Here is a 13,678-nt window from a genome sequence, read left to right as displayed (position 1 = left end):
TTTTTTTTTTTTTTTTTGGCTGTTTGCCCCTCTTATCTTATCTTCTCAAGTTTGTTCTATGGCCAACACAACAGGCCGAGGCAATAAAGAACTTCGCACCGTTCTGTAGTTATGTGAATGTACTACATGCCGTTTAATTTACTCAGAAACGGCCTCTCACACTTATTCCTTACCATTCTTCTCCCTTCGTCTTAAGGTAAAGTGGTAAACTTATTTATTATCCTGATCCTGAACGTGACTATCTACTCTGATCTCTACTCTGGACATATATTTGCATATCTGAATCCGGATAAAAATATCCGCATATTTTTCCTAATTATTTTGATGATATATACACTAGTCACGGATCCATATCCAAATCAGTTTCCTCTGATAGTTAGTAACCAAGTCATTAAGCAGAAGATCGGTCAGGGATGTCTATTACTCGACAGGAATGGGGTGGATCGTCTCACATTGACAGCATCATTCTTGTGATCGTATATTCGTATTAGTATTGGTAAACTAAAGAACTACGAACCACATAGTACCAAGTTTCTAACGTGAGACACAGGATCTTCAAAAACTCTAAAGTCAATTCAGAAAATAAAGGTTATCTCCTAGAGTCTTAAGTCTCAACCACTCACATCCTACGAGACTTGACTTCTCAAGCAACAACCAACCATTCATAAAAAATTGCAGAAAGCTTACGAAAAGATAAAATAACCAAAATTAACCACCACCAAATAAAAAAACCTTTTCTTCCTATGTTGTTAAATCATTTACTAAATCTAAAATGATTAGATGTCGTTATCCAAATTTACAGTTCACACAAAACTAGATAGCTCATCATCATCTACCAACAAGAGATTCAAGAGTTATGATCGTCCATCATCATCTTTTTCTCCATGTGAAATTCAAACACTACAAATCCTAACCACAATCTGATCTGATAAACTCCATTAAAGAAACGAATCACGATCACAAAGAGAACGAATCAGTTGAATAACGGAGAAATTCTTGAAATCCTAGTGCGAGAGAGTTATATACAATGCCATCTTCAGAAACATCATCCGAATTACCGAAACGAGGAATTTTGAAATTGAACTAAGCAAATTTACACATCAATTAAAACCCAGGAAATTGAGAAATTCTCTAACGAGTTCTTGAAGAATCCATGTCCATCCATGGCGAGATCTAACAAACAGATCAGCACTTGAATTTCATGCCGAGACCATGCTTACCACGACGAACGCATCCATACTTCAAGTGAGAATAAGGAGTCATCTTCTTCGATGCTACCTTCGCGATTGCTCTTTTCCCCAATTTCCTCATCCTCTGTCTCCCAACCTTCTTATTCACGCTACGCAGAACCAACTCTTCCTCAAGATCATACGAATCGTCGTAATCTCCATATTCACCACCGCGATCCTCTTCTTCTCCGCTGTCGTCATTAAAACTATCTCCGCTGTCGTCACTAAAACAATCTCCGTACGTGACTCCGCGAGAACCTCCAACGTCACCGAGAAACAGTATCTGCCGTTGAGCCCATCCAAGATCGACGATATCATCAACTTCATCGCGAACGACATCATCATCATCGCCATGATCACCAACAACATCACCGTCGTCTGAATCCAGATCCACGGCGTCGGCAACAGGAAGCGTCTGAGTAATGACAGACAGCGAGACAACGGAAACTTCGTCTTCGTCGTCGTCAAGAGAGATGACGTCATCATCGGAAAGACTATCGACGGAGAAAGAATCGTCGGAGAACTCGCCATCGGAGGGATTCACGACTTCCCAAAGATCGAGATCGTCTTCCTTGTCGAGAACAAGAGGAGACATGGTGATAACCCTAGATCGCTTCGCCATTTTTTTTTTTTTTTTTTTCCGAAATTTGTTTTTTATTTTGATTTTCACAAGAACTTGTTTTTGTGTATCGTCCAGAGGAAGTTAAGTTTTAACCCTTTTAATAGAGAGAGGAAACTTGGAGAGAACCACTGTGTGTTATCGTGTGCCAATTGGTAGTTACACTGTTGAAGATACGTATTTACAACCAATTATATATTGCCACGTCATCCCCATTTTGCCATCTCAGCGTCCGCATTAAAGTTTGACAGTGAAAATTAGTTAATAATTACAATTTTTTTTTTTTGACAACAGTTAATAATTACAACTGTAAAATCGAATCGTTCATTTATGATAAAAAAAGATACCTTTTCTGTTTCACAAAAAAAATTGTTTTACCATATTTTTAAGTAATTTTAAACGAAGGCTCTTATTTTATTATTATTATACGATAGTCCTTATTTTGGTCAATATATTACGAATAGGATTAGTCCGTTTCTTCCTCCATTCATTATTTTCACGCTTTGTTATTTTATTATTTTTTCCTGAATTTTAAAATGTTTACACTCTTAAAACATTTAAATAAAAAAATAAAAAAAAAGGGGAAAATGTGAGAGACCTTTGTGGCTCTCTCACTGGCAAAAAAAAGTCTGAAGAAACCTTTGTTTTCATCGATGATATAAGAAAACTCTAAAATAGAAAACCTCCGCTGGTCAAATCGAATCGATCCAAATCGCAGGTAAGCGTTTTCTTCTTACCTGCAACATCTCCTCTCTCTCTCTTCATTGCTTATTTTGAATCTTAGATCGTCTTCACAGAGGAGTTTGAGTTTTGCTTGCTTCTTCCGTCATTGTTTNTTTTTTTTTTTGATTTTCAAAAGAACTTGTTTGTTTTTGGTATCGTCCAGAGGATGTTTAAGTTTTAACCCTCTTTAATAGAGAGAGGAAACTTGGAGAGATCCACAGAGTGTGTTATCGTGTGCCAATTGGTAGTTACACTGTTGAAGATACGTATTTACAACCAATTATATCTCGCCACGTCATTTTCATTTTTGCCATCTCAGCGTCCGCATTAAAGTTTTGACAGTAAAACTTAATTAATAATTACAACTGTAAAATCGAATCGTCCATTTATGATGATTAAAAAGATACCTTTTCTGTTTCACAACAAAATATAATTAACGAAAGATTTAAATAATTTTAAACGAAGGCTCTTTATTTATTGTTATCCTATTACGATAGTAGTCCGTTTCTTGCTCCACTCATTATTTTCACGCTTTGTTATTTTAATCCTAAATTTTTTATTTATTAATTTTTTCTCCAATTTTTCAAAAATTTGATCAACCCAAAACATTAAAATAAAAAATAAATAATAAAAAAAAAGGAAAAATGTGAGACTCTCTCACTGGCAAAAAAGTCTGAAGAAACCTTTGTTTTCATCGATGATATAAGAAAACTCTAAAATAGAAAACCTCGCTGGTCAAATCGAATCGATCCACATCGCAGGTGAGCGTTTTCTTCTTACCTGCTTATTTGAATCTTAGATCGTCGTCACATAGGAGTTTGCTTCATTCCGGCATTATTTTTTTCAGGGGGAGAGAGACGAGAGACGACGCCATAAGCAGATTCTTCGCTCTGTTTTTTTTTTTTTTGTTTCTCTGATAGAAACAATGGGGAGCTTAGGGACGATGCTGAGATATCCGGATGATATATATCCGCTACTGAAGATGAAACGAGCGATTGAGAAAGCGGAGAAGCAGATCCCGCCTGAGCCACACTGGGGATTCTGCTATTCAATGCTCCACAAGGTTTCTCGAAGCTTCTCTCTCGTTATCCAGCAGCTCAACACCGACCTTCGTAACGCTGTAACCGTTCCTTCTTCTCATCTCTCTCTTTCTCCGCCTCTATGTAGATATATAAGTAACGTCTGTGTTTTGGTATTTATTTGGTCAACGGCTAAGTTTTTGTGGATGAATCCAAATATATATATATATCTGACACTCATTTATTGTTGACGTTTGGCGATTATTTGGTTTCTTCTACAGAAACGATGGCTTTAATTTTATCCCTTTGGTTTTTGTGCTACTCTTAGTTGTTCCTGCAGATTGCTATAAACTGATTCTGCTGTTTATCTGAGCCTGCAGTAAATGCATATTGTATTTAGTGAACTGGGTTTGTATCTGGAAATTTTTTTTCTTAATACGTTCTTGTGGTATGTCAATATGACTATATGAGGCTTTCTTGGACCATTTTCACGCATAGAATATGGTTTTGGTTGTTTCTTAAGTTTCCATATATCTTGCTTCGTTTCGCATGACATCAGTGTACTCAGCTCTCTCTCTAGTCTTTGCAGTATTTCTTATTCAATTTCCTTTTCTTTATTTGTAGGTGTGTGTGTTCTACTTGGTTCTCCGAGCTCTTGATACTGTTGGTTAGTATCTCTTAACTATGCTTTCAATATTACCTTTGTTTTGAAAAATGTATTCATGTAAGAACCATCTTCCTTCTTCATGCTCCTGTCGCTAATATCCTATTTTTTGTGTGTGCAACAGAGGATGATACAAGCATACCAACTGATGAAAAGGTTCCCATCCTGATAGCTTTCCACCGGCACATTTACAATACTGACTGGCACTATTCATGCAAGTCTGAAGAGTCTCTTTGCATCTTCATCTTTCACATCCCGTCAATATTTGACTGTTTAAACTTACATATTTTACTCGTTCAACTTTTAGGTGGTACGAAGGAGTACAAGGTTCTAATGGACCAATTTCATCACGTTGCTGCAGCTTTTTTGGAACTTGAAAAAGGGTTAGTTCTATTATTTGCTATGTGCCTTTCTGCTCTATCTTTGTTACTCATGTTGTTTCACGTTTATTGATCGAGTCACTGATTTTGTTGAAACTCTAAAATATGCTTTCTGACATTACTAATTTCTGTTATTTTTATAATTTATACCTTGGTTTATGAAGGTATCAAGAGGCTATCGAGGAAATTACTAAAAGAATGGGTGCAGGAATGGCCAAGTTTATCTGCCAAGAGGTTTGTGATACAAATCATTTTTTCATAGTTTGATTTTGTTTTTGAGTCATGGTGACAAACTGTCTTGAACTAGACTAAGGGTCTCTGTTTCAGTTAGAATTGTGTCATGCTTACTCTCGTCATAAGTCATAACATCAGATCTGTTTTTGAATGACCCATGTGATTCTTTTTATACGAAATGACATGTAGTAATTCATGTACTGAAAGTACCAGAACGTATTGATATGTTACATGAAGAACTGATATCATTTGAATACCGATCCAGTTTATCCAGTTTTCACTGTTATACACAGGTAGAAACTGTTGATGACTATGATGAATACTGCCACTATGTTGCTGGGCTTGTGGGTTTAGGTCTGTCGAAACTCTTCCTCGCTGGGGGATCAGAGGTTTTGACACCAGATTGGGAGGCGATTTCTAATTCAATGGGTTTATTTCTACAGGTACAACAATGTCTTTTGAGGTGTACAATATTTCTTACTCAAATCTTTTGCAGCCTTGGACAATTCTCTTAATCGAATAATCCATAACACTGCTCTTATTTGCAGAAAACAAACATTATCAGAGATTATCTTGAGGACATTAATGAGATACCAAAATCCCGCATGTTTTGGCCTCGCGAAGTTTGGGGCAAATATGCTGACAAGCTTGAGGTACATACATACCACTTTCAAGCTCTCATGTTAGATCTGATGTCACCCATATTGACTACTTTCTGAGAATGCCTTTTCTGGTGATTCGTAAATTGTAATGTAGGATTTAAAATACGAGGAAAACTCAACCAAATCCGTGCAGTGCTTGAATGAACTGGTTACCAATGCGTTGATGCATATTGAAGATTGCCTGAAATACATGGCTGCGTTGCGTGATCCTTCAATATTTCGGTTCTGTGCCATCCCTCAGGTTAGAGAAGGAGATATCATAATATAAGTAGATATTCCTCTCTTTAACTTCTTCTGCTTAGATAATCTAAGTTAGATTTAAAATGCCTTAGAAGTTAACATTGCTTTGCTTGGATGTGTTTTCTTAATCAGATCATGGCGATTGGAACACTTGCATTATGCTATAACAATGTACAAGTATTTAGAGGCGTTGTGAAACTGAGGCGAGGTACGATATTAAGCCTTAGAAATTATGCAGGCCATATTTGCGAAAGGGAAATCCATCGTCTTTTATTATCAACGAGCTTGAGAAGTGTTAGCAAGCATTGTTATCTGAATGCTAATAACGTTGAACAACTCTCTGTTGTTTAGGTCTAACTGCTAAAGTCATTGATCGCACAAAGACAATGGCTGATGTCTATGGTGCATTCTATGATTTTTCTTGCATGCTGAAAACAAAGGTACATCATCTATTAGTTTCTCGTTTGTTCTTTGTTCTGTCACTCTGTTCTAACATTAGAAAATAATTTCTGTATTTTTAATCTGACATATATGTACCCAGGTTGACAAGAACGATCCAAATGCCAGTATGACACTAAACAGACTTGAAGCCGTTCAGAAACTCTGCATAGACACTGGAGTCCTTAATAACAGGTACATTATTTGCTTTGATCCCAACAACGGAACTAGATTAAACCTCTCACTACACTGGTCTAATCAACTAATCTTCCTAGTATTCGTAATTTTTCTTTTTGGTTGAGTTTCTGTTGAATGTTTGTCTCTCTTCCTTTCAGAAAATCATATGTTGATGACAAAGGACAACCATACAATGTCTTTGTAAGTTGCATTTACTTTTCCTTTTTTCCATATAAGCATCTCATTGTAAAAAAATAAATAATAATACATAACTTATGCGCTTTGTCTACCTGAAAATGCAGATTATAATGGTTGTCATTCTACTGGCAATAGTCTTTGCATATCTGAGAGCAAACTGAGTGATTGGGAGTAATCAATGTAAGCGAGTCAGACTGTATCACCATCATTCAAGATGTTTAGATCATGATTGAACAGTGGTTTTCTAGGTTCATTCTTATTCACGCCACTGAATCCTAAGCAAGATTGTTTCCAGAACAAGAGAATATAAACTTGGGTTGGTATAGAACCATGGATTCTATTTTAGTTACTATTTTCTTTGTCTAAAACATGCATTTGTTCATCTACTTTTTTTATCCCTTTGTGTTTTATACAAAAGTATTGTTTGAAGTTCTTTCTTTCTTTTGGTCTTTTGTTCATCTCTTTTTATTTTCTTTAGGTCGGCAACACTCGTCGTAAATCAAGCTTAGATTTATTATAGTATTTTTTAACGTTAAGCGTGTTGCACGCGGCAAATCATTTGAAATGCCAATTATAGAACATTCGTTGGACCAATAATAAACATGTATCACCGTGACAAGTTAAGACTTAAGAGCAAAGGCCAAAGTGAGATTCTGTGTGGAGTGTGCATATGCCATGGGGCGTGGGGTCTTTGGTTTTTATTGATAAGGGCCATATTCGTTGTATTATTATAGCACAGTAACAGGGCCTACCATTTCTTTGAGATGGCCCTGGTTAAGACTTAAGTGTCTTACATTTTGTTTGCCAACGAATGCTCCATTGTTTCAAAAAAGTTTTCTTTTTTCCTCTGTTTCTAAGAAAAAATGGGAAGCTTGAGTACGATTTTAAGACACCCGGATGAGTTATATCCGCTTTTGAAGTTGAAAATTGCAATAAACAAAGCTCAGAAGCAGATCCCACTTGAGCCAAACTTAGCTTTCTGTTATACAATGCTCCACAAAGTTTCTAAAAGCTTTTCTCTTGTTATTCAACAACTTGGCACTGAGCTTCGTAACGCAGTACGTATTTTTCTTCTCTGCCTCAACAATGTATATAAACATGGACTTATATATATAGCTATGTTACCTTTTTTAAAAGTTAAAGCATTATTTCCAACATTTTCCTATTTAATTAGGTGTGTGTGTTCTACTTGATTCTCCGAGCTCTTGATACCGTTGGTTAGTGCTTCATAACTTTCGTATCCAAACATTACCATTCATTTGATGAATCTTTTTCTCCAAGTCTTTTGTTTCTTTGAAAATGTATTCATCTTCAAAAGTTAGTATCATTTGGTTTTATTTTTGTTACAACAGAGGATGACACAAGCGTAGCAGTGGAGATCAAACTTCCAATTCTGATAGCTTTCCACCGTCACATATACGATGGTGACTGGCATTTTTCATGTGAGTAAGAAACGTCTCTTCGTATTTTAATCTTTCATATAAAAGTTTTAACTTAATTACTCTTCATTAGGTGGTACGAAAGAGTACAAGGTTCTGATGGACCAGTTTCACCATGTTTCTGCAGCTTTTCTGGAACTTGAAAAAGGGTTAATTAGTTCTTACATGCAATTCTGTCCTGTTTCTAATATTGATTGATCCAATGAATATGGCGATACTAATTTATGTTTTTTTTCTCCTAACTCATACAAAAGGTATCAAGAGGCTATTGAAGATATAACTAAAAGAATGGGTGAAGGAATGGCCAAGTTCATTTGTAAAGAGGTTTGTGATGTGGATTTTGTTGGTTTCACTTTTGAAGTTTGAATATAGAAGTTAAGGTACTGAGAGATTATTTGTGTATCCGAACAGGTAGAAACAGTTGATGACTATGATGAATACTGCCATTATGCTGCTGGACTTGTGGGTTTAGGTTTGTCAAAAATCTTCATGGCTTCAGAATTAGAAATGCTGACTCCAGACTGGAAGCACAATTCAAATTCTACAGGTTTATTTCTCCAGGTATCATCACAATGGACATTGACATGTACAATGTTACTTGACATGTACAATGTTACTTAGTCGAATCTATATTTGCAATCTTTGACATTTTTTGTATGTTATCTTGTTTTCTAGAAAACAAACATTATCAAAGATTATCTTGAAGACATTAATGAGATACCAAAATCGCGCATGTTTTGGCCTCGTGAGATTTGGGGAAAATATGTTGACAAGCTTGAGGTGCATATAACTTCACTCTCAAGTACTATATGAAGATCTTATACTAGAAGACACTGTAACTCTTTATCTTGTAAATTCTTATAATGTAGGACTTCAAAAATGAGGAGAATGCAACAAAAGCAGTGCAGTGTCTGAATGAAATGGTCACTAATGCATTGATTCACGTTGAAGATTGTTTGAAATCCTTGGCTTCATTGCGTGACCCTGCAATATTTCAATCTTGTGCCATCCCTCAGGTTAGAGAATATAAATTTAATATACATATATGCAATACTACTCTGCCTTAAAGATCAACTTGAGAAGTGTTTATGTTGACATGACATATATATTTCCTCTTCGATAGATCGTGGCTATTGGAACACTAGCATTATGCTATAACAATGTACAAGTCTTTAGAGGCGTCGTGAGATTGAGGCGAGGTAAAATGTTTTTATCTTGAGTTTGGGTTTGTAACCTTTAAACATAATTTCATCATCTAATTGCTGAGGCTTAATTAGAATCAAAGGCTAACCAGTTATTTGTGAGTTACGTTACATACATGCATTTGTATATGAAAGCTGATTTATTGACAAATGATTTCTATTGTTTAGGGCTAATAGCTAAAATCATTGATCGCACAAAGACAATGGATGATGTCTATGGTGTGTTCTGTGATTTTTCTTGCATGCTACAATCAAAGGTTATATATGTATATGTTAATCAGTATATTTCCTGTGTTTACTGCTGGTAATTAGAAGGTGAAATATGTGTTATACTTATAATAGGTTGACAAGAACGATCCAAATGCGGTGATAACATTAAACCGACTCGAAACCATTAAGAAAGTTTGCAGAGATAATGGAGTCCTTCACAAAAGGTAGACTCTGTGACTTGTTATAACCAATATTGTCACAGTCGTTGATCAGGAGAATGATCTTTCGTTTTTTGGTTAAAGTTCTAATAAATCTTTGTCTCTTTCTTATTCTGGTCAGAAAAACTTATGTTAAAGATGAAGCACAATCCAAGGATGTCTTTGTAAGTAAATTTTGTTATCCGGCTTCCATAGAAAGTGTTTCATATTTTGTATGTTACTTATCATCCTACTCTACTCTATTCCTGAAATTGCAGATTATAATGCTTGTGCTTCTACTGGCCATAGTCGTTATGTATCTCAAAGCAAATCATTGTAAGTAGTGACTCTGATGATTGTGTCACTTCAAGATCTTGAAGTCATAGCTTCTTTGAATGTTTGATCAAGATTGTTTCCTTACGGCTGCGTTTAGAAAGTGAGCGAAACAGAATGCAAAACACTGTAGTACTGATGTAAGAAAGGGTGCACGGTTTTGATTAATCATTTTTATGAAGTTATAAGTTCTTCCATCATCACTATAATGTACAACACCAGATTCCAACGTTAAGTGTATGTATGATCATTTGCGTAAATTTGATAGAAAAATAATCACTTCTTTATAACATTTTAAGGTGTTATCAAATGAAAGTAATTTGAACAAAGAAAGGTCACAAATAAGACCCCAAAAAAATAACTGTATACACATATGAAGATAGATAAGAGATTAGGCGTTTACATCAAATGCCAAAGAGAGGTCCTAAAAATTGAACAGTAGCAGATTCAGAAAATCGCAGAAATCCACATCAACTCTGATCCTCATGAACGTTAATTCAATCCCAAAATCTATTTAGCCGGTGAATCTTTCTCTCTTTCTTTTTCTTTCTACAGAACACACAACTCTTCTACAGAAGCAACTCAATTCCATTACCAACAGCGACAAACCACGATGTTGCCTTTGAATTCTCAGAAAACTTCGGACACTTTGCTAGCAAGAACTCGTTCCCGTCTTTCAATGTACTCGTAAGGGAACCAACCGGCTCTGCCTTTGCATTCACCTTCTGCCCATCCGCTGCCTGTAACCTGACAGTGACAAACAGACAAATGGGATGTTTCAAACAAACACTCTTGAATTAAAGGAGACTTTGTTTGTTTTCTCATGTGGGAGTTGGTTTACTATCGAACCTTTCTAACAACAACATATTCACCAGTTGATAAGCTCAGCTCGACATCTGTCACACCGTGATATGGGAACAAGACCTGAAAACGTTTTTAAAAGGGGAATAGTATGTTACAATGGCACATCTAACGAGGACCAAAAGGAATCTTGATGTAGCCTGTCTTTCGATTCTCTAATCAGAAACACTTTATCTACATCCAATGCATTCGTAGAGAACTTATAATGCTATTATCTCTTTGAAATTGTTACCACCAATGTAAACAGAAGGTTTAACTAGGTTATTTGTTAAAAAGGCACTAGACATCATTAATGACCTGAGTGGCATACCTCTCCTAAGAAGTAACCCATGCTATCTGTTGACGTGTCATGCATCTGAGATGCAAACACTCCATTAGCTTCCTCATATGATGGAGGTGGCGGCATACTTTCTGCACTCGAGGGAGTAGAGGGAGCTTCTATACGTTGCCTCTCAGATACCATCTGTAGGTTCAAGAATGTTCAATTTTTCCCTTAGTTGACTCGTATAATGATGAACTGGCTATTCGACAAGAATACTATCACTATGACAGAATAATGAAAGCTGTAAAAGTGATGCACACCAACCTCTCCTTCGAGCTGATCAAGTATTTGGAGGACTCTTTGATGGTAGGCACGTTCAGATTCAACCTGAAATGAGGAATGAACAATACAGTTGTTTCAAACAAAGTACATATAGGTAAGTAAAACAAAGTCGACCTAACAATAGAGCTTGCAACCAATTGCACTACCATTGAAAGAAGTCGTTCAAGAGTCAATTTTTGTTGTTGATCCTCAACGGAAGCTAAAGCAGAAGCAGCTTCCTTCCCCAGTATTGTCATATTTGATTTTAAGTCGTGAAGTTTTGCTTCAGCAGATTCGAGTTTCATCAGGATGTCAGGATTACCTTGAGACTCTCTCGCCTTTGCTTGACGTCTTGCAACTTCTGTAGCCTGTTTATATCAGACAATGAGTAAAATTCTATCACGGTAGTAATAACAAATGCTAGTTCTAAAAAAGAGGAAAACACCCATATTTCTATGAATGATAATCAAATTTTTTCATGGTATTACTATTCATGGTACCTGAGCTTCAGCTTCTTGGCGCATTCTGTCATAACGTTGAGCAAGATGTCTAGCATCCTCCAACGGAGCTCCCAAAACCATTGCTCGTAGTGGCTCAGCAACCTAAAATTTAAATTCCAGTATGATGTGGTTATAGTAGTCATATAAAGAAAGATCCAAGTAAACACCATGACATTTATTGACTCGAAGGTATGTAACAAAAAACTCCAGATTAAAACTAACAGATCGTCCCATAAATGGCAGTCATTCCACTAACAATGACAAGAAAGCAATTCTTTGTGTAGTTCTATCACATACACAAGTTATGTACTTAACACTTCGGTGGAGGTTGAGAAAGACAAACCTGTGTACCAAGAGCCTTTAACATATTTCCACGCTCCTTCTCCATTTGTGCCCGAGCACGCCCATAGCTCAGTGCAGCCCTTATTAATACGTTACCATTCGTACATGTATTATCTGAACCATATTTCCTGCTATCCTCAGACAGTTTGGTCCCTGAGGAACAATGAGTACACAATGAAAGCCAGGACTGTGAGCCAATTCAAGTCTACAACAGACATAAAAAATTACAATACGTGAACACTCAAGGGCCAACAAAATCACCTATCTCAACTTGTTTTGACCCAGTGACAATATAACCTTCCACACCACGAACAATATCTCTTTGGTAATGCTGAAAACGAAGAATGTCTTGAGTCCAAATTAAAAGTAATCAAAACATCAAACTAGCCAACGGTATATTAAAAAAAAACCTTGGCAGCACGGGTGGAAATGTAAAGCTTTTCTAGCTTCTGATGCTGATTGAGTTCTGCTTCATCAGATAAACCAGAACCGTATCCTCCTCCTCCAAATTGCTTGAAGACAGCCTTAACCATTCCACACAAAACTAAGTCAGTCTACCAATTAACCTCAAATTCAAGAAACAAACCTCCTGATCTCATGGTAGTGCTAAGATGTTAATCTAAGACTACAAAATCATTCAAATCCCCTCAACATATCAATCAAGTTTTGATCTTGATATATAAGACTATCTAAGCCAAGCAAATCCTAAATGACCCTTTTGACAAAAACATCAAATTTGACTGAAACTTCCCCAATCAAGAAGGGATTATACCCAATCTAACATCGACTCAAATTATTAATCATACTCAGATCCAACTACCCATTAACTCCAAAAACACCGATCCGAAAAAAAAAGCTAATCCCCTTCTTCATCGTCACATTATTGATTGATTCACCAGAAACCAACGTAACCACAAAAGAGAATACAAAATCAAAAGCCTTAAACGATAAGAAGTAAGATCTAAATAGATGGGCAAAATAAAAGTTTAAGAAATTTTTCACCTGCTGCTGTCTCGCAACTTGTTCTCTCAATCTGCTAGCTTGTTTTCTAATTGCTTCCATTGTGTTCTGTGTTCACCTGGTCACCAGCTCTTCACAAATCTTCCTTTTTTCTTTCTTATCTCCGTGTTACCTTCCTTCCACTTTCGAGCTTCCTCCGATTCACCTGGACGAAGAATTCACCGAATGAAAGAGAGATTCGAAAAATCGTCAAAAATGGCGTTGTTGAAGCTCTCTCTCTCTCTGCTTTCGAACACGACGAAATCAAAAAAGATAGAGAGTGTCTCTGATTCGAAAAGAAGGTTTCAGAAAGGCTTTTTTATTGGGCTCTCTTTAGAACCATTGGGCTTTTTTGAAATCAGATCCATTAACTATTAAGTTTATTCAAGTCAAAAAAAAAAAAAAAAANAAAAAAAACTGAAGGATACA

General features: G+C 36.3%; 4 protein-coding genes across 6 annotated transcripts; 2 read left to right on the top strand and 2 right to left on the bottom strand.

The window, feature by feature from the left end:
* LOC104729751 lies at positions 911 to 2,764 on the bottom strand. The gene is made up of 2 exons (XM_010448748.1): positions 2,685 to 2,764; positions 911 to 1,856 (listed from the first exon to the last, which is right to left on the bottom strand). The coding sequence occupies exon 2, from the start codon at positions 1,849 to 1,851 to the stop codon at positions 1,186 to 1,188; it is 666 nt and encodes a 221-aa protein (XP_010447050.1). The 5' UTR covers positions 1,852 to 1,856; positions 2,685 to 2,764; the 3' UTR covers positions 911 to 1,185.
* Positions 2,399 to 7,016, top strand: LOC109124813 (squalene synthase 1-like). Of its 3 annotated transcripts, none has more exons than XM_019234008.1 (14): positions 2,399 to 2,580; positions 3,505 to 3,691; positions 4,215 to 4,257; positions 4,379 to 4,468; positions 4,562 to 4,637; positions 4,799 to 4,868; positions 5,162 to 5,311; positions 5,417 to 5,521; positions 5,625 to 5,771; positions 5,903 to 5,978; positions 6,122 to 6,210; positions 6,312 to 6,403; positions 6,544 to 6,586; positions 6,688 to 7,016. In XM_019234008.1, exons 2-14 carry the CDS (start codon positions 3,515 to 3,517, stop codon positions 6,742 to 6,744), a joined length of 1,215 nt encoding a protein of 404 aa, XP_019089553.1. In that variant the 5' UTR covers positions 2,399 to 2,580; positions 3,505 to 3,514; the 3' UTR covers positions 6,745 to 7,016. The 3 variants fall into 3 exon arrangements, with proteins under 3 accessions (XP_019089553.1, XP_010447048.1, XP_019089554.1); XM_010448746.1 differs by lacking the exon at positions 2,399 to 2,580 and adding an exon at positions 3,215 to 3,332 and having other exon boundaries at positions 3,419 to 3,691; XM_019234009.1 differs by lacking the exons at positions 2,399 to 2,580; positions 3,505 to 3,691; positions 4,215 to 4,257 and having other exon boundaries at positions 4,380 to 4,472.
* LOC104729749 (inactive squalene synthase 2-like) lies at positions 7,119 to 10,185 on the top strand. Its single transcript, XM_010448745.2, has 13 exons — positions 7,119 to 7,641; positions 7,758 to 7,800; positions 7,936 to 8,025; positions 8,096 to 8,171; positions 8,277 to 8,346; positions 8,434 to 8,583; positions 8,698 to 8,802; positions 8,892 to 9,038; positions 9,146 to 9,221; positions 9,393 to 9,481; positions 9,567 to 9,658; positions 9,774 to 9,816; positions 9,910 to 10,185. Exons 1-13 carry the CDS (start codon positions 7,447 to 7,449, stop codon positions 9,973 to 9,975), a joined length of 1,242 nt encoding a protein of 413 aa, XP_010447047.1. The 5' UTR covers positions 7,119 to 7,446; the 3' UTR covers positions 9,976 to 10,185.
* LOC104729748 (SH3 domain-containing protein 2) lies at positions 10,238 to 13,506 on the bottom strand. Its single transcript, XM_010448744.2, has 10 exons — positions 13,253 to 13,506; positions 12,661 to 12,774; positions 12,512 to 12,581; positions 12,252 to 12,403; positions 11,909 to 12,010; positions 11,576 to 11,776; positions 11,412 to 11,474; positions 11,136 to 11,288; positions 10,814 to 10,888; positions 10,238 to 10,711 (listed from the first exon to the last, which is right to left on the bottom strand). The coding sequence occupies exons 1-10, from the start codon at positions 13,310 to 13,312 to the stop codon at positions 10,595 to 10,597; spliced, it is 1,107 nt and encodes a 368-aa protein (XP_010447046.1). The 5' UTR covers positions 13,313 to 13,506; the 3' UTR covers positions 10,238 to 10,594.

This window comes from Camelina sativa, chromosome 12 (genome assembly GCF_000633955.1).
Source record: "Camelina sativa cultivar DH55 chromosome 12, Cs, whole genome shotgun sequence".
In the NCBI taxonomy this organism is placed as follows: domain Eukaryota; kingdom Viridiplantae; phylum Streptophyta; class Magnoliopsida; order Brassicales; family Brassicaceae; genus Camelina; species Camelina sativa.
Note: the sequence above shows the minus strand (reverse complement) of the source record. Positions and strands in the feature narration are given on the sequence as shown.

Coding starts and splice junctions, on each gene's coding strand:
- LOC104729749 (XM_010448745.2), top strand. CDS start 7,447: ATGGGAAGCTTGAGTACGATTTTAAGACACCCGGATGAGTTATATCCG. Junction 9,659..9,773: donor AATGGAGTCCTTCACAAAAG/GTAGACTCTGTG, acceptor TATTCTGGTCAG/AAAAACTTATGTTAAAGATG. Junction 9,817..9,909: donor CACAATCCAAGGATGTCTTT/GTAAGTAAATTT, acceptor CTGAAATTGCAG/ATTATAATGCTTGTGCTTCT.
- LOC109124813 (XM_010448746.1), top strand. CDS start 3,497: ATGGGGAGCTTAGGGACGATGCTGAGATATCCGGATGATATATATCCG. Junction 4,469..4,561: donor TACTGACTGGCACTATTCAT/GCAAGTCTGAAG, acceptor TTCAACTTTTAG/GTGGTACGAAGGAGTACAAG. Junction 4,638..4,798: donor TTTTTGGAACTTGAAAAAGG/GTTAGTTCTATT, acceptor TGGTTTATGAAG/GTATCAAGAGGCTATCGAGG.
- LOC104729748 (XM_010448744.2), bottom strand. CDS start 13,312: ATGGAAGCAATTAGAAAACAAGCTAGCAGATTGAGAGAACAAGTTGCG. Junction 12,775..13,252: donor AAGTTGCGAGACAGCAGCAG/GTGAAAAATTTC, acceptor GGAATGGTTAAG/GCTGTCTTCAAGCAATTTGG. Junction 11,289..11,411: donor TTGATCAGCTCGAAGGAGAG/GTTGGTGTGCAT, acceptor TTGAACCTACAG/ATGGTATCTGAGAGGCAACG.
- LOC104729751 (XM_010448748.1), bottom strand. CDS start 1,851: ATGGCGAAGCGATCTAGGGTTATCACCATGTCTCCTCTTGTTCTCGAC.